General features: G+C 42.5%; 1 protein-coding gene across 2 annotated transcripts in view; it reads left to right on the forward strand.

Annotated features, from left to right (window-relative positions):
- Positions 1 to 2,852: 2,852 nt before the first annotated feature.
- RGL1 (ral guanine nucleotide dissociation stimulator like 1) overlaps positions 2,853 to 18,823 on the forward strand; it is an 82,797-nt gene continuing 66,826 nt past the window's right edge. For both annotated transcript variants that reach the window (XM_052801604.1, XM_052801605.1), the window contains exons 1-2: positions 2,853 to 2,989; positions 3,969 to 4,079. In XM_052801604.1, the coding sequence (XP_052657564.1) occupies positions 2,963 to 2,989; positions 3,969 to 4,079 (138 nt within the window). In that variant the 5' untranslated portion in view covers positions 2,853 to 2,962. The remainder of the gene's footprint in view (positions 2,990 to 3,968; positions 4,080 to 18,823) is intronic.

Raw genomic sequence — 18,823 nt, forward strand, 5'->3', positions numbered from 1 at the left:
GCCAAAATTTCTGTCTCCCCTTACTGCCCTGCAGGCCACTGTGCATGTTGCACGTTCTTGTTCAGCAGCCCAGGTGTGACCATGTGCCAGTGGTGCAGCTTATACAGTAGCTTGTTCGTGCAGTCCTTGCGGTCTGTTAGGATGAAAGACAACATGTAAATTCAAAACACTATTACAAAAGTAGGATGCAGTTTGATATACTACAGAATTATATGCCTGATTACTGTCCCTCCTGTAACCTTTCACTGTGATTTCAATTTGTTTTTTTTTAGAAAGTTGTATCTGTGTTCAATGTTACAAAGTCTGGGCACCGTATCTCACTAAAAATAGTCTGGAAAATAGTCTAACTCTAAGCAGGACTAATGGCAAATCCAATTAATAAAAAGGGTAGCTTTTTGCTGCTTGTTGAACTGGGTGAGTTCCTTTGGCACTCCTTCCTGACGGAGCTTCTCTCTGTCACTTGTCAGTGACCAAGAGGATTCAGAAACATCATCCATGAGAGGGCTTGTGCCCTACCTTGAATGAAAAGTTCTGAGCTTGTTTCTCCATAAGAAGGTGTTCCCTAAGGATACAGTCTGAAATGTGTGATTCGACAGAAGCTAAATTGAGTCAGATACATGTGTCCCTTCCCACTGTATTAACTCACTGCCATTTTCTTCTTATTAAAGAAATAGTTGGAAATAACTGCCATTGTTTGGTGACTGCCACCCAAAGTAATGGTAGTGCCACCAGAACATCTTACCACAACAGAGCTTTTATTTCAGTACAGAATAATTATTTGGCTTTGGTGTTATATTCCTTGTAGCTGGATATCCATTTTAATATGCTAACATACGTTTGTCCTGTTCAATAGCAATTTGTTCTGAAACTGCTTGCACACCTGCTGGGCCAGCTACATGAATTCAAGGCAGACTCCATTTTTCGCACCTAAAAATTATGATGTGGAAAACCGGTTTGCAAAATCTAAAGCATTCAAAATGCTCTGTGCAGTTTTACAGGAGAAGCCAAGGGACTTTGGAAAATCTAGACTTTGATTTGTATGCTACAATACATTTTAGTCGGATTATTAAAGTCTGTATCTGCCTCAGCATATTCTGGATCACTTCGGTATTACACAAATAAACTAAATGCATAGCCTGGCAAATAATCAGATCAGGTCACCCATGACAACACAACTCAATCTTGGTTTCGTAGCTTAAAATAATGTTCCTTGCTTTCATATGCTTCCTCATGTTAACAGCTGCAAGTGATAATAGTCTCTCTGAATCAGCACTGTTCCCGAGATAATTGATAGTAACACTTGTGTGTAAATATACTAATATACTGGCTGTTAGCACTGAGGTTCAGGAGATTTGAACTCTCTGGTTCAATTCTTACTGCTTTCATTGACTTCTACAGTAATTTGTGCACTCAACTCCTCTCTGCTTCCATTTATAAGTCCAAAAAGACAGGTAACTAAAGAGAGCTCAACAGGCAACTTAAGTTAGTGTTTTTAAGGTGGTTTGAGATCCTCGTGTTAGCCTGCTAACAGATGTCTGTTAGCATGTCTGCAGCTAGTGCTTGTACAGAGATGGCCATGGTTCATACAGGTTGCTTGTCTGTGAGCAAAAGACTCCCACAGAAGAAAACTAAGGATGTTGTGGTTTTAGTCTACCTAAAGAGGTAGGTGGGAAATATGGTAGACTATAATTTATTGATTACAGAATCAGTATCAGAAACTTTTCTTCTTGAATAGGAATAGTCATTCTCATAAGGTGAGACAGGTGAGAATAGTCAGGATTTGTTTCCTAATGCCAGTTGTACAGGTTAAATGAGAAGGAATGCTTTCCCCATGCCTCCAGTTTCCCGTCACTCTAAACCGTATCTCCCCAAACCGGGAACTCAGCCCTGTTCCCCTTCACATCTCTGACTGCACAGCCCACGTCTCTGCTCCTTGCTCCTCATGGCTTCACTGTTTATCACCGGTTTCTTATCTGCCGCTACACATTTGCACATCCCCTGTCCCCACTCTTTGCATCTCCCTGTCAGGGGGAGGGTTTTTTTCAGGAGGATGGTCACAGGATGGAGTTGCAGGGGACTGCGGCAGCCTGCGGCTGCCCCCCGCCCAGCGCGGTGGGGGCTGCCTGCCCTGCCACAGCCTGGCCGGCGTGGGCGGGAGGAGGAGGAGGAGGAGGAAGGCCCTCTCTCCGCTCCTGTCTGAGCCACCTGAATTGCCCGGTGGGCGAGTGCTGGGCAGGCTCCTCACGCCTCTGCAGAACAGGACTACTACAACGCAGAGTGTCGGGCTTTACTATAACCTTTCATTTCCTTACTTTCAAACTTGTAGGAATAGGGTTTTTTTAAAAAAACTAAGCTTGGCTTAAGGTTTTTAATGCTAGAACGGTTCAAAGACCGTCAGCAGCGCGTAGGGAGCCCCAAAGGCGGCCCTCCCGCTCCCCGCACCTGCCCGCAGGCACCGGCCGCCGCCGCCGCTCCCCTCCACCGGGCCAGGGCGCCGGTGCGCGGCTACAGGCGGGCGGCGGCTGCCGGGGGCCTGGAAGGAGACGCTTCCTTCGTGCCCCGTCCCCGCTGGAAGCCGGGCAGGACGCGCCGCACCTTGTCGCTCTCACAGGGACGCCGGGGCGGGGGGAACGCCCCGCTTCAGGCGGCCGTCCGCGGCGGGCTGCAGCCCCGCTGCCGGTCCCGGCGCGGCGCCGGGCAGGGACGGCCGAATCCGCCGTAACTTTTCGGCCGGGGCTGCCCGCGGTAAACAGGAAGCCCCTCGGCGGGGCTGCGGCCGGGGCCGGGCCCGGGCCCGGGCCGAGGCGGGGCCTGGCGCGGCCGCCCGCCCTCCCGCCTCCCGCGCCGCGGAGCCGAGGGGCCGCACGGCTCGGCCCGGCCCGCGGCGGCGGCCGCTGACAGGGCGGAGCGGCGGCGGACAGCGGCGGCGTGCCCCGTCGAGGCGCCCGGGAAGGCATCGAGAATGAAATTGCTGTGGAAAGCTAAAATGGTAACCGGGTGTCCCGTCCCCCACCCCCTCCTTGGCCCTACCCGCGAGGTGCCGGTGTCGGCGGGGTGGCCGGGCGAGCCGCCCGCTGGTTCCCGGAGCCTCGCTGGAAACGCTGTGCGTTATCGCTTCTGCGATCTGCCGGGCTTCCGAGTGATGCTTATCTTCACGAGTGACTGCGTGCGTGTGCCTGACACGGAGAGGGTGAAGAGAGGGAAGTTAGTTACCCTTTGGAGAAATTCGGATGCATGTTTTCTGTCTGCGTTGCAGCGGCTTGCGCTCTTTTGTACGGTTAATAATCTAGGAAATGAGGAGTCATTGCAGCACATGTTCGGTTAAAGTTTGGAAGACGTTGCATGCACTTTTTTTTTTTAATCCGCTTTCTGTTATTTGTGAGTTTTAAAGCCTCGACTCTGTAAAGTTTTTTGTAGCTTGAAATAATAGGTTTTGGAAAAGCAAACCACAAGCGCTTTAGATCCCTCCTGTCAAAAGAAATAAAGGGTTGCTGTATTTTAAATGCTTGTTAGCTTCAAAGTTTAAAGGCTGTCAGCCTAAGTAATTCAACAGTTTTAAAAAGTGCAATTCCTTCCATAAATGAAAGGCCAAAGAGATTAATTGCTTTAGAAAAGGGGGGAGGGGGAGGGAGAGGGAAGAGAAGACTGCTAATCAAAACCAAACTATTTCCTTAGAAAAGACTTTATACAACTATTTAAAATATGTGCTAGTCTAGGAAAAATAGTTAAATGGAAAGTCAGGGTATCTTGATACCACAGGAAAGGACAGCTTGCCAAGAATATCTCCAGTGTTCCTTCAATCCCAAAGTATCCTGTATTGCTTTGATTGTTGTATTTACTTTGTGCAGCCCGTCTTCTGCCCTCAGCTCTGCCTGAAGCAGCAGAGCACCTGGTATAGATTGTGGTTAGCAGAACAGGGAATATGTTCCTTTCTCTCTTACTTTTTTTCTTTTCCCTTTTCCTGGCAGAGCACAATTCAGGACTGGGGTGAAGAGGTAGAAGAGGGAGCTGTTTACCATGTCACCCTGAAAAGAGTGCAGATTCAGCAGGCTGCCAACAAAGGAGCAAGATGGCTAGGGGTAAGTAAAGCTGGCGTGGTGGCATTTTGGAAGGCTGCTCATGGACTTTGGAGCCTGCTGAATTCCACACAAATTGTTACGATATTAACTTTTAGCACTGACTGCTCTCACTATTTAAAAAACCCCAAACACTCAAGTTGTCTGCCTGGGTCATCTGAAATGCTCTCTCCTTGTGTTGACTCTTTCTCTTTTCTTGACGTGTAAAAAAGCTTTGGCCTGTTGTGGCCATGTGTCAGATGATACTTAGTGCAGAAACAAGAATCTTAGCTTATGGCCTGAGAAGTTGAACATTTAACAGTTATTTCAGACTGGGCTATGGCTTATTTCTGCTGTTAGGAACCTATCTCAGATCTCCCAAATAAATAGTCATGGTATTTTGACTAACGAAGGTCTCTGAAAAGTTAGCAGAAACTTCCTCGAAACTTAAGGGAATACAGGTTTGGGTCTTATTTTTGTATTGCTTTCTCAGCCGGATGAGAAACTAATTGCATTTCTGCAAGAATTACAGCTCTGTATTGTTTTTCAAAGGTGTATTTCAAAGCATGAAGGCTTTAGCAGTAAGTTAAATGGGCTTAAATGCACACGCACTCAGTTTGGCATGCTGCTGAGTGCCTTCACCTCTGTCAGGCCAAGTCCCCAGCTGATATAAAATGTCCTCACTTCATTGGAATCAGTGCAGCTGTGGCAGTTTGAGCCAGATCTTCAGGAGGTAGCTATAACTTTCCTATTATTTTGTTATGTTTATGTATTTTCTTTAGGATCAAAGGCAATAATATAAGAACTTGGTTTGATGTAGTATCAAGGTTGGTATTTTAAAGGCTCTTAAAACTGCCCTGAGATTTATATAAAATCATTTGCTTGTGAAGTTCTGTGACATAAAGCAATACAGCAGTGCTGAAACTGCAGTCAAGAAAAATAAGCAAGTTCTGTCGGCATACAGATAGTGCTTAGAATCTTCCCTTCCCATGTTTCCAAGAAGTACATAGAGTTCTAATCAGAACAGATAATTTCAAATCTGCTTCCTTTGAGTGGCAGATTTCCCATCTTTGCATCCTGTTTTCACCAGGAAAAATATTAGAAAGTATTTTTGAGCTCCTGTAAATTTCCCAGCTGTGTAAGAGGTGGAGATCATTTTAAATGTGTCTGTGTCCCATAAACATACTCCAGAAAAGTAGAATTTTTTCCTATTTCAGCTATGTTGTTCCTTGTATGTAGAAGGAGTTTGCCAGGTCTTGGTCACATTCTCAAAGGAAGAGTGCATATGTGTTCCTGAGATCATCACCACAGCTGATGGTGCCGATCTTAATAGGAGGACAAGGGACTGCAAGGTCATGGAAGTGACTTTTAGCTTTCTGTGGTTAGTGTTAGTTTTTTCAGGTCAGAATTGAGCCCTGTTTGTGAGGAAGGAGGCAGTGTGTCAGAAGTCCGCACCTGTTCTGGGCATAAATTGGTGACTTCAGCTTAAAGGCTGGTGTCTTTCATGAGCAAAAAATCTTATGCATATTACTTAAAAATATTTTTAAATGTATGGGCTGTTTGTTTCCCTTAAGCTTTTCAGAACATAAAATATTTTAAGCTCTTTTTGTGATCTTGTTTTATTAATGGCTTTACTGTGGTCCTAAAGTCAATAAATAGCCTCTAACCCAGAACATTATTTATGAATAGCCATCCCTGCCCCCAGCAGTTTTGCCTTGAAAAGCATAATTGTCTCTTTTATAATTGTCATCAGGTGACCTTTTTTTTTTAATCTGGAGCTTATAGGGTTTTATGATGTTAACTTTTTTTTCTATGCTTTGAAATCCATAGCACTAAATTAATAAGCTGATGGATTTATCAATGCTGGTCTTAATTTTTTTTGATGGTGCTCTAAGTCAGGCTTACGTTGGAGACTCAAAGTCAACTGGAGAGTATGGGAACAACCTATTTGTACATCAGCAAGTATTGAGCCTTCATTGTAACAAATATAGTAACTCTGTTACTGATTATATGCATGTGTGGGTTTACTTTTTAAAAAGTTACTTCGTCAATGTCAGTTTGTGTCCTGTAAAGGTCTGCTTAGCAGTTTGACCTTCACTGAGGCCCTGAGCTTCTTGTGGTTTATTGGTGCAGGTCAAGTTCCTGTGACTTGAAAAGCCCAAGTCTTAAAACCTCGACGTTGCATGTGGCTGTTAAATATTGTGTGGTATCAGAGCGGGGGGTTTGATTCAGTGATTCCAGAGTGTTTAGTTCTTAGTGATGCTGTATTTGTAAAGTGATTTGGAGGCTTTTCAGCTGAAAAGCGTCAGATGGTAAATTATTTGATGTGTCTGAGAGAAATGCAGATCTAACTGAAAGTTTCATAGAACCTGTGTTGAAAGGAATATAAAAGGTCTTATTTATTCTGAGTGTGTTGGGATTTATTACCAATTCCTTTAATTACCGGGAAGCTTGAAATCTTGCTTAAATACATTCTTGTACAGGTACCAGTAAGTGAATGAACCTAGATCTTTCATGTTTCAGGACATCTAATAGCCTTTCCTAAAATTCTCTATCCTAAGAATCCATCCAGGGTTCTTGAATGGTTGGCCTTATTATGACACAATGGTCTGTTTAAAAGCCAATCGTAAGATTACAGCTTAAGCACCGTAAACACTTGCCTATTTAAATACAGAAATGTCTGTCTTGTGTTTCAAAATTCTACAATTAATAAAAGAAAAAGACAAACAGGCTGTGACTTATGCAGTCATCAGCAATTCCATAACTTTCAAAAGTGTGAAGCTTTTGTATAAACACCAAATTTCTTAGCTTTAAATTTAATATTAGACCTCAAAGGATGCCAATAATAGCTACTGTTTTTGTCACTAAATACTTAGTCACTAAATATTTAGTGAAGCTTAAGACTTTAGGCACTACAGTATTATGAAATACTAAAAGCCCTAGTAGTAGCTCAGTATTGTGCTAGATGCTGCGCAAAAGCACTGTCCTGACTAAAAAGAATTTACAAATTACAGACAAGCCTCATTTGATATGTACACATATGTTGTCTCAGCTGATGATTGGTATCCAAGGCAGTGGTATCAATTTTGCAACAGTCTGATTTTTCTCAAGTTATTCGTAGACATCAAGGCAATGCAGAGTCTTAACAAAACTTCAGAAGTCAAATGTAACCTCTGGAGATGTTGAGGGAGAATACCTCCCAAACACAATAGGTTCAACAAGAGAAAGCATGAAGGCATTTTTTGAAAATTAGATGGGTTTTGGTGTCTCCAGGATAGACCTTGAGAGGTCTCCAGGTTCTTGAGAGAGATGATGTGGAGATTGGGAACAAGCCACGAAGGCCCGTGGAAACTGAGATACATGGCCTAACTTCTTTGTGAGAGAGAAGGATGGAGACGTAGAGATTTATATAGATGGATGGTACACTCAAAAGAAGGGATGAGGAGAATGCTTTCTGCAGCAGGCTTTTGAGTGGACATTCAGCATCATTTTGAAAGCCATTACATCAGGCTGGAGAAAAAGGCATATCAGGAACTGGAATAGAAGGTTTGAGAGTGCAGGAAGGAATTTTAATGATGTGGCTAGAAAGAAAAGGTTGTATTTTAAAACTGTGACACAGAAAGAACCTGAAAAATGAGATCCAGCTTACCTCTGAGGATGTAAAGACAGCCTGTAGGGAGACTGGCACCCTGTGTGTCAGACAGGATGGTGCTATTGTCCATGAAGAAAAGACAACAAAGCAGAAAAGGCAGGTGAAAAGTTTAGAGTTCTGTGGGGTTTTTTGATCTTGAACTGACAGCCAGGTACCCATAAAATGAAACAGAGACAAGCTGAATCATACCATAGCCAGAAGCAGGTAAGAACAGTAAAGCAGTGGCTGTAACAGTAGATCAGCTGCTAAACACCTGAATTTCTGTTGCCAGGAGCAGTATGCTGAGGGAGTATGAATGGCATTGGAAAAGTTGAGCTCCAGTCAGTGATTTATTGTAAATAGTAAACTGAAGAGTAAACAGCTGAAAGAGAAAGGAAAAAGTAGCAGGCAGAGAGGTGGAGAGATGGGGGGAATGTGTAAGAGGTGAGAGGCTGAAAGAGATTTTGACTAGGAGAGTGATGGCACTATGGGAGGCAACAGGTACAAGAGAAAGCGGTATGAGGTGGGATTGGATCCATTGGACAAATGAAAGGATCAGAGGAGAACCACAGGAAAGAAACTTCTGCACTTGTCAAATGGTAGAAATGAGAATTGTTCAAGGGTTCCTTTGCAAAGAGGAACAAGGGCCGGAAAATTCGAAGGGCTGGGACTGCAGATGTGGAATGAGATTAAATTGAAATACTGAAATTGCTTGACTATGGAGTGGACAAAATCGAAGAAAGAGGGGAAAGAAAAAAGGCCTTTCTAGTGAAGGTAATTGGCCTGGTTGTTGTGTTTGTGCCATATGCCAATGGATGCATACACTAAAGATGCACCAGGACTAAGGGCTAGCAGAATGGGCCTCACAGTGATGGAAAGAGAAAAGAATGAATGGTGTAAGACAATAAGGCAGGAAGAAAATGAATGATCATATAAATAGCAAAGAGGCAAGTGAGGGGGTGGTTTAAGGCTACCTGGTTGGGTGAATGTTCTTAGCCACTGGCAAGAATTGAACCAAGGCAGTAGATACTATTGCCAGCTGATTCCTTCATCAAATATGACTGATCCAATAAGAGATGATGCTGTGTCAGTGGGGTTTGTCTTAAACTCTGTAGAAAGATAAGCAGAGTAGGTCTGCGAGATGCTTAGCTTTACAGTGGCACACTTGTAAACTGTGGGAAGTATTTGGTGAAGTCAAGAGGAGTAGGAAGTTCAGGCAGTTGAATGTGTGAGCTTGGAAGTTTGAGAGTCAAAACTGCAAATGCTACCTTGACTTCTAGTTTGAATAAGGGAAAAAAAAAACCCCTTTCAGAGAAGGGTGCAGGCATAATAATCTAAAAAAGATGTTTGTTTTGTTTTTTTTTTTTTCAGGAGTTAGGTTTTGACTAATACAGAAAAGCTCTTGTCAGCAGAGAAAGCTGTATCTAAGAGTTAAAATAAGAGCTGCCAAAAGTCAAGCCTTACAAAGCAAATGAAAACAAACTGTCAGCTGTATAAGAACAGCCAAAAAATAAGTCTGCTTCACAGAGAGAATTGAGAAAGGAATTAAAGTTAATATATATATAACCCAAAAAACTAAATTATTTTTTGCCTGTTTTCTATAACCATGACAAATGTCAACCTGGAGGTTGATGGTAATGATGGCACATGGGGCTTTCACATGTCTTCAAGTTTTGTCTCTGCTTAAGAGCTTAATGAGCCCACTCTGGGCAGCTGGTAGTGTCCACCCCAGAACTACAAAGGAACTGGTGTAAGAAATGATAGTCGAGCAGCAAGGAGTTTTAATTCATCGCTCAAGTCAGAAATGCCATTGTATGACTGGAGAACAGCAGTGGTGCCTGTGTTTGGGGTGGGGGAGGTATGGCCTAGGTAGGTAGGAGATATTTGTCTCATGAAGATAACTGATCTTCTGGATTTAAAAAGGCTGTGGCTTTAATCTGTTTGTTTGAAAATCTGCTCTTGAAAACACTTGAAAAAATTAGTCTCTGGAGAGACTGAGGAATTATAAATTATTTTGAAGGACGTGTTGAAGAAGAGCTGCTGCTGCAGCTTAAGCTGAGAGAGGGACTGTTGGTCTGGAGACAGGTGCCTATGGCAGTTCTACATGGGTCAGTCCTGCGACTGAACTGCTGTTGTGTGTTCGTTAGGGTCAGTGACATAAAAGCAGGAGCATGCTGACAAAATCTGATTGTCTGGCAGAGGAAGAAAATGCCTGGAGGATGGAAATATCCTACAGGCTGAAGTTCAGAATTACTGTAACAGAAGTGGGTTGAAACTAAGTAGCACAGAAAGCAAAGGCATGTTTGTGAATGTATTAAAATAATTTCTGCTAAAGGATGATATTTTTTGTCCACATCCCTTCCAACTTCGGCTGTATTAATCAGTCACAGGATATGTGAGCCACCAGCATGATGCAAAACAGAAAAGCCAAATGTGATGTTGTTTTAGATTATTGCCAGGAGAGATGGGAAGTGTGAACCCCCTTGTAGAGTGTCCTGGCTCACAGTCTGTAATTCTGGTCATTTTTGAGAAAGCTGATTTAAACTGGAAAGGAAACAGGAGAGGACTTCTGGGATTATCAAGAAAATTATGAATATGTCTGATTATAATCTGAAGAGTATAGCTTAGTTAGGTTAACAAAATGAAGATTTAGGGAGTATACGATTAATACCTATAAAAAATCATGAAGTAAGCACAAGGGAGGAAAAAGAACCATTCACAGCAGCTATAGACTGGTGTATAAATTGTTAGAAATTAGAATAAAGTTTCAAATCATCAGAGCAATGAGATAGTGGAGTGGCGCTCCAGCAAGAGTGAAGGAAGCAAAGAACTCAACAGCATCAACACTGGAGTTGGATCAGTTGGTGAAGAGGATTATAAGGTAATTTCCTTTGAGAGCAGAACACAGCATCCTCCAATTGTATGTTTCTAAGCCAAGAGGAAATATGAGAGCAAGAAAGTGTGCAGCGAAGGGGAGGATTGGGGTAGATCATTGATATGGAAGTTGCATTTTTGAGGGAAAAGTGTGGGACTTTGTGACGAGAGAAAAAGAGAGATCCAGATGTATAATCAGAGAGGGAGGTTGATTGTGCGGAGCTGGTTGTATGTAAGAGATGAAGATGAGAGGAGAGTCCAGAGAAGAGAGACTGCAGAGGGGAACATTTTGGAGCAGCTACTTTGTGGTAGAAGTCCCCCATAGTCTTATCCAGGCTGATGAAGAAAAGGTGTGGCTGTAAAGCTTTGGTTAATTCAAGGTAGGCAGTGGTGCTGGTCTCTTCTGCTGCTGGAGAGACCAGTATGCGAAAACCAGGTCGTGGTGAAATTTTAGATTTGAAGTCACTGTTCTAGAGGCAGTGAGAGAAGGGCAGGTGGGAATGAGGAGTACGGTGGGGAGGGAGGGAAGATGGATGAAGAGAGTGCCTTTTCTGTACGGGTGTCTGAATACACACTGGGAACCGGAATATGGAGAAGTGGATGCAGAAAAGTAGCAGAGAGGTGTTAGAAAATGTTATGTGGAATTGGAGGAGGGGGAACAGTGGTATAAGAAGAACAGAGTGGATGAAGTGCTGCAGAAAATGAGCAGTGAAAGGTGTGGGTGTGGCATGGGCAGATGGACAGGAAGATTACAAAAGTGAAAAGCAAACAAGAGTTTTTAAAATGCTATGAAGTGACTTTTGGAGACCTCCCTGTTAACCAGTGCTTCATCTCACCCTTCCAGGGGTTAGGGAGGGGTGGGTGACTGGTGTCTAGCCCTCGAGGAATCTGAGGGAAGCAGTGAGGAATGAGTCGTTGAGACAGGAGGGGCTCCCTAATGCTTGCAAACGTTTTTCCTATCAGAGTCCTTTATCCGGGAGGGAGTGAGGAAAGGGCCTGCACTCTGCCTCTGGAGTTTTTACTGGGGCAAGTCACAGGAAATGCAGCCAGGAACGGGAGTTCCCCCAGGCCCCTGTGCACCCGAGGAGGCCTGTAGAGACTGTATCTCCACGTCTTAAATGATTGCTGAGCTTTTAGAGCCAGTCCTCAAGCATCAAGTTTCTTGCTCTACTGATGGATGACACAGACTGCTCTTCCTTTGAGTCTTAAATATCCAGATAACAGAGAAATACTATGCTCCCTCATGGCCAGTGCTGCCTGGTTTAGTTAGCCATTGGTTACATGTCTAGAGTGGATTTTAGATACATGTTTTTTTTCTTTCTGCTTTCTTTTCTTGGCCCCGGCTGAACTTCTGGCTCTGGGGTTTGTTCAGGCAGAGACTGATTCAAAATATTACTTGCCTCAAGGTGTCTTTAATGCTATAGCATTGGGTGTACAGCAGAACATGTTCTTCCAAAACTATAAACGAACTGCTGTAGAAGGATGCTTTTAAATATCTTCAAAATTCTGAAAGGGGAAGAGCTGAAAAGTACCAAATCTATCATTAAATACTTTTGAGTTTTCTTAACACTGATATTATTTGATAACTACCTTTTCTGAGAATTTTGTGGTGTTTTAAAAATGAATTTTGAATGATTGTCTCACACTGCACACTGCATATGACCACAAGCTTGGCTTCTAAACACCTCTACAGTCACATACGTTGGCAGGAAGCTTGTGTTGGAAAGTTCAGTCAGAAAAACATTACAAAAACTTCTGTCTAGCTAATCTGTATCCCAGTTAGGACCTTGGACATAACCTTCTCTTTGACTTAAACAATATGTCAGAAAAGAAATTTTAGTTTGGATTTTTTTTTCCAAAACTGAGCTCCTAAGTATGGGTTGAGATTTAAATGGTGCCCGGAACCATCAACATTTTAGGAACATGCAAAACCTCAAATTTTCTCTAAGCCTGCTCCTGCCCTCCCATGTGCCCTTCTAAGCCAGCTCTGTGATTTCTGTTTTTATCTTACTCTTAGATCCCAGATGTTCTAGTCGAGTGTAGTTTCCTGTGCAGCCAGCAGGCAAGGACTTGGCTGATTGTTGTTCTTGCTGCAGCTTGCTGTTTTGTATCTTGATTTATAGCATATGTTGGTCCCTCTTGGCTAAATCAGACTCCTTGGAATCAGGTTCCTGCAGCCTGTCCTGACTGCCCAGACCAAGGCCAGGGTGTAGTTCTGACCGTATGTTTGGCAGAAGCAGAAAAGCAGTTCCCAAGGAGCTGACAGGCTCCCTACAGAAACTGGGTTGTGCTATTGTCCGGTCCGAATGCTGTGTTCTCTGAGGAACTGTCTTGGAGAAGGAAGAAAGATGGGCTGTGCTCACATTGATTTTGCATGGTGGAAGATGCCTGTCAACTGCTGGAGACCCACAAAGTAGATATATAGGAGATTTCAGAGGGAACCGAATTATTTTGCCTATAGACAGGTACATAGTTATCAAAAAGAAAGCTTTGGCATCTCATTCAGCTTGCCTTTTGGTTTTGAGTAGGCTCTTTCCTCCTGTCTTTTCCTTCAGTTGTGAGCGTAATAGTACCATAGCATCGTAGCCCTTATTAATGACTTCTTATGGAATATTTTTCTCCTTACTTCCCTGTTCGGGCACAGATCTCTGTTCCAGGGATTTCCCAAGTAACACTCTCTGATGCAGTCATCAGCTGGGTAATAGAGGCTGTGTGTGGAACAGACACTTGAAAACTGAGCTTATTATGAGTTTTAAAATGGAAGCCTGAAAGATTACCGTCTTTTACTTTCCCAGTTCCAAATACAAAAAGCATAATTAGAAGGGTAACTGGCTTTGTAGCACAGTGTCATGCTCTCAGTTGAGTTTAAAACCTTCCATTCCAAGCCGTCAAAGGGTGACAGAGTGGCAGGGCTTTAATCTTGTGGTGTTATTAACACTGAGTTAAGGCTGTAGGATACGCCTGCGAGGCCACATGGCACTAGGGAGAGAGACACAGGCAGCCTACAGACACAGCTACAGGAGGCCTCTTGAGCAAAAGTTGCTGGAGACTGCACTATTCTGGTTTTGTACTGGTTGCATGCGACTGCATTTTGGAAATCTCACTGCCAGCTTGCTTACATATGAAAACTTGCCTTTGGGATACTTTTGGTTTACCTGTGACATGTAGGAATATAATGACATCCTGTGCTATAATTGATCTCCACTGGGACTTCTTCTGATAGCCAGGATGCTTCTCTGTTTAAACTATGCTTCTTGGATGGTAGAGGTTCTCCTTGAATTCTAGCATCTTAACTGTCTTGCTGCTAACATCACTGAGTGTTATCATGCTTGCTTTTTCAAGAAGAAGTAAGTGAAAGGAATAACAAAAAAAAAATCAGCTTGCTTTGCAAAGAAACTGGCATTTTCTTTCTGAATGCTAGAAGATCTAGGTCACTTGGGTTAAAGAAGTGTTGGCAAGGAATGTGGCTATGTGTCATCGGAAAGCCTGGGAGAAGCAGCATACGAACTGGACTGAGATGCTGTAAGGAGAATAGCCCTGGAGAAACCATTAGTTTTACAGTTTTGGTTTTGATGTTTTCATTTAAGAAACATGCTGAAGCATTGTGAACATGTTAGTCATGCTTGGATTTAAATTTAGCCTTGGTGAAGCTAATTAAAAATATGTTTAGTGACAGTGTGTAAATGCATGCTTTGAACTTGCATCTTTTACTACTGCTGTAGGAATCTGTTTTCTAAATATATAGCTTCCTATAGCCAGCACTGTAAGCGGGTACAGCTGTGTGAAGAAACGAGCACAAAGTGATCAGATCATGGCCTAACCCCTTGAAGAAAATGGGGTTACCTTGTGTGAAAGGGGTAAATGAATGCTAACTTGGTGTGAATCCTGTTCTTGCTTGTCTTTGTGTAGCCAGTGTGTAGTATCTTGTAAACCAGAGCCAAATGTGCGTGATGTCTTAGTGTTATCACCCTAGTAAGATAGTATCAGAGATTGTAAAACATTATCTTTATGCATAAGACCTTTTTTTTTAAACACCATAAAAACGGAGTGTCCCATTTGTATTTGAAATGTTTTATACTTAGCAGATTGCTCAGACAGCAGCACAGCTGCTTTTGTCCAGTGGATGTGGTCCAGTTTGATAGACCATTCTTTGAACCCTGGGATGATACTTCGATATGTTTTATTTGCATACTTTTCTGTACCTCCTCATAGGTAACACAGATACATCTAGACCTCATTCCTAAAGGGCTGAGCAGCTGATGAGCAGTTATCTCCAGGGAGTTGTAAAGGTTTGCACCTGCAGTCTTTCAGAACTTCTTTTGCCCTTGATTCAGCCCCCAAATGCTCTCTTCATGTTCAGTGGCCATACAAGCTTGAGAAGTGACTTGTAGTTCTTCATGGGTGGTACACTAGCATGTAGGTTTACATTTAGGGCCAAACTATAAAGTCTGTGTTATGTTTTTACACCTTCTGGAATAAGAACTTTATTGAGATGTATGAGGATGTGGGTTTTTTGGTTTGGTTTGGTTTTTAATAGAGTTTTAAAGCTATAGTGAGGAATTTTATGTTTTGGACAGAAATCCATTTACTGTTTGTGGAAATCACTCTACCTTGGACCAAAATGAACTCATGCTAGCACCTGAATACAGTTGGTCTGTAGTTCAGTTCAGCACCATGCCACCAATAATTTAGGGACCGGAAGGAAAGTAAAAACGTATCCGAGTGAAATGATGATAATCTTGCATTCTTACAGCATCTTTCGTCCAAATAACTTTCAAAGCATGGCCACAAATTTTCACCAGACTATGTGAAATATGTTGTAATGTAACATAGTACAGAAGTATGATTTGGGTGGGGCTTAAAACTCAGCAGCAATGCTGTTCCCTGGGATTTGGTAGAGTTCCCCTTTATCTGGGGGAGGTGGGAAAGACAGGAGAAAAAAGTGTTTCTTAAAAAGGCCGTTTCTTGAGGTTGCTGAGGAGGTTGAAGCATTAGAAAAAGTTCGGGGGGAGATGGATTAACTGTCAAAGTTGCATGGTAATATTTATTTAGTGGTTTCATAGTGTTATCACATGGATATCTTCTCCACATATGACATATATGCCACAAGGAGCAGCTGCTTAACAATGCAGAGCAGCACATTGAAACAATTTAGGTCCAGAAGTGAATTAATTAAAACCATTTTGGGAGAAGACCTGGACTTCTGAAAGTCCACAGTTCTGTGGAAGCATTTGCCCACCATGCAAGAGCAGTTGTGAAGGCAGGCTCAAATATTAAGCTGAAGTGGGGAATGAAGTGAAGCTTAGAAAATACTGTTAAGGAGATTACAGTAGCACCTCATTCATTCCTGATGCTTGTTCCTTCATCTCAAAAGTAAGGGAACTAGAAAAGGGATCCACACATGGGAAAGGATTGTTGGCATTTGGAGACACTGAAAAGGTGAAGACTTAAATCTGCATCTTGGTGCAACTAGGGTTGACGTGCAGGTTTAGCAATAAGTGTATTTGATAAGTCTTCACAGGATTGAGGCTCGATACTGGCAATGAATAGGAGGATATAGCAAAGCCATTTAAAACAGTGAGTGGAGAAGGAACACTCCAGGGAGTGTTTGGTGGTTTTGAAAGCAAGGGGGGGAAAAGAAATGTGTAATTTTACACTGCATGTAATTAACCTGAAGGACTTGCTGCTGGAAGAAGTAATTGAGTCCAACTGAGTCTAGAAGGATTCAGAAAGGATTAGACATCTATATAAATAATGAGCACAAATGCATGAATACTACATGAGATTTAAAACACAAGACATGTAACATTTTGTGATTTAGGTATAAAACCAACTCCTGCACTTGAGAAGAGTCTTTCCCTTTAGACCGGTTATTCTGTATGTTATGGGTGTTATTTCTTCACCTTCCTCTATAGCATCTGGCCATTGTCAGAGGGAAAAACCTCTAGTTTAGTTTAAAATGACAATTATTATGTGTTGCTGTTTATAAAGTTCTGGTTTCAATTTGTTTGCAGCAAATATTTAACGAGGCAGAATAAAATTGAACACAGGCACTCATAAAAAGAATCATGAGAACTTTAATGTCCAGAAGATGTCAAGGCCATATTGCAACATAGTATGGGATTTTGTTGTGGGCCTGTTTTCCAGAAGTCCTGCAACTTCCTCCTGGTCGATGAGAACTCTGGGTGCTCAGATCCTGCTTTTTTTTGTGTGTGTAAAACAAAAGTTTGTGTCCTTGCTGTTTTAGATTCTGCAAATGTAGGAATTGTGTGGGTAGCCCTCTGCTTTACCCCATTCAACTTCATAATAGCCACTTTAAAAATAAGGCAGCTAGAACAGAGTATGGTACTCTACATGTGGTCTCATCAGACCTTTTATGCAGTGGAAGAATAATGTCCTTTGTCTTGCTTCAGTACCCTTTATTTATACTTTGCAGAATTGTTTGCTTTTTGTTGCTGCTGCTGTTGCGTTGTGCTGAAAGATTTAATGTTGTGCCTACTCTAACCCTTCAGATCTTTGATCTGTGTGCCACAGTGTGACCTTTGGTGGTAGTACTTTCAACAGACTTTTTTGCTGGCCTCTTACATTTCTCTACATTTAGTTGCATAAGCCATCTGTTGCCCATCAGAATGTAGCTACTCTTTAACAGCTTTGGCAATCAAAATGAAACTTCGGCAGCCTCCAACTTAGGTGTGAAGCTTTCTGCCATTTTGCATGGTAGCACTCATTAACCTTTTGCTCTCAGGTTACTGGGTTACAGTCTGATGGAGTTTTTACGTGTTCCTCTTTGCCACCAATTTATGTCCAAATTTTTGCAGTCATCTCTGTGCATCAGTGTAGAAGTTATTGCATACTGCAAACACCACTGAAATTTGTGGTGGTGGTCCCTTAGCTGCTGCTGCTCCACTTGTCTCCCGTGACTCAAAAATAACAGGAAATCTTCACTGAGAATAAACTGGTTGCTGCAAATGGTATTGAGCACATGAATTATTATGTATAATGGCCCTGTCACACCAATTTGAGGACAATTGTGATACTGGATGTAGAAAGGTACTGCAAGTCAGGAGTCCTGTGCTCAGTATTCATTTGCTAATGACTCACCCTGTGGCTTGAACTGACCAACTTATCTTCTGGGGGTTTAATTTTCTCACCTGTAATATACTTACTATTCATTTTGAGATTTAGTAATCTGAGGAGTGCAGAGGCAAACTCTTGTGCTTTAATACGACTGTATAGATTCAAACCTATGAGAAAGAAAACTCTTCTACTGTGCCAGACAAGCAAGAAAAGTTCCATAGCAGAGCAAGATCCTCCTCATCTGCCCTGTGACTTTGTTGTACAATCTTTACCATTGAAATTTTGGGGAGCAATATAGTCTGCTGCTTACAGATGCAGAGGCTTGGGTCTTTAATCCTTTCTGTGAAGAGAAAGCGTGTTGGATGAGACACTAGAGTTTATCTCCTCCTTCCTAAAACCTCCCAGCAGGACCCCAGCTGTGCCACGCAGCACACAGAGGAGTGCCTCTCCTGTGGCGTGGGTTGCTGTATTGGAGTGGGTTGCAGTGACTTCGAGTGCTGCGTGGGTCTCCAGCACATGGCCTGTGGTCTACAGCTGGCGATGCTGCCACTGGGCCACAATGGCACTAATAAGGTGTAGACATTTAAAATGCTTTTGCAGAGTGATCCTGTCATTATATTCTTTTCTTTAATATATTTTCCTCTTATGTTCTTCCCACCTTTTTGTTCTGAACGCAGTTTAAAGGAGTATTTTCTTTTCCCCTCGCACCCCCTCAGCTGCTCTGTACAGTTGCCTTTCTCCTTATGAAGGCTCAACCTTTCTCCCAGTCAATAGCTGTTTCTTCCTTTCTAGGGAGCCCATGGGCTTTTTGTGCAAGTAAACCAACATGTTTTTATTATAAAGTGGCATTTTCTATTGAAAGGTCTCAGAATGATTGAGCAATATGGAATGGCTGAATGCTTTGAGATACGTTCAAATTATCATAGCTATTGGGCTTCAAACTGGAGACTTGCGATATATCTCATGCAGTAGCTTAAACTTCCTGATCTCAGCAGCTCCTTCTGACTCTTAAAAATCAATGATCTAAACTTCTGAGTATCTATATATCCTAAAGCAGAAATAGACCATTGCATGTTAAAGAGCTATCTAGGGTTTTATTTCCTCCTATATATGGTTTATGCCCCACATAAACTTGCATAAAAGCTTGCATGCATTGAATCATATTGAGTTTTCTGTTTTGACTTGA

Source organism: Harpia harpyja, chromosome 11 (genome assembly GCF_026419915.1).
Source record: "Harpia harpyja isolate bHarHar1 chromosome 11, bHarHar1 primary haplotype, whole genome shotgun sequence".
In the NCBI taxonomy this organism is placed as follows: domain Eukaryota; kingdom Metazoa; phylum Chordata; class Aves; order Accipitriformes; family Accipitridae; genus Harpia; species Harpia harpyja.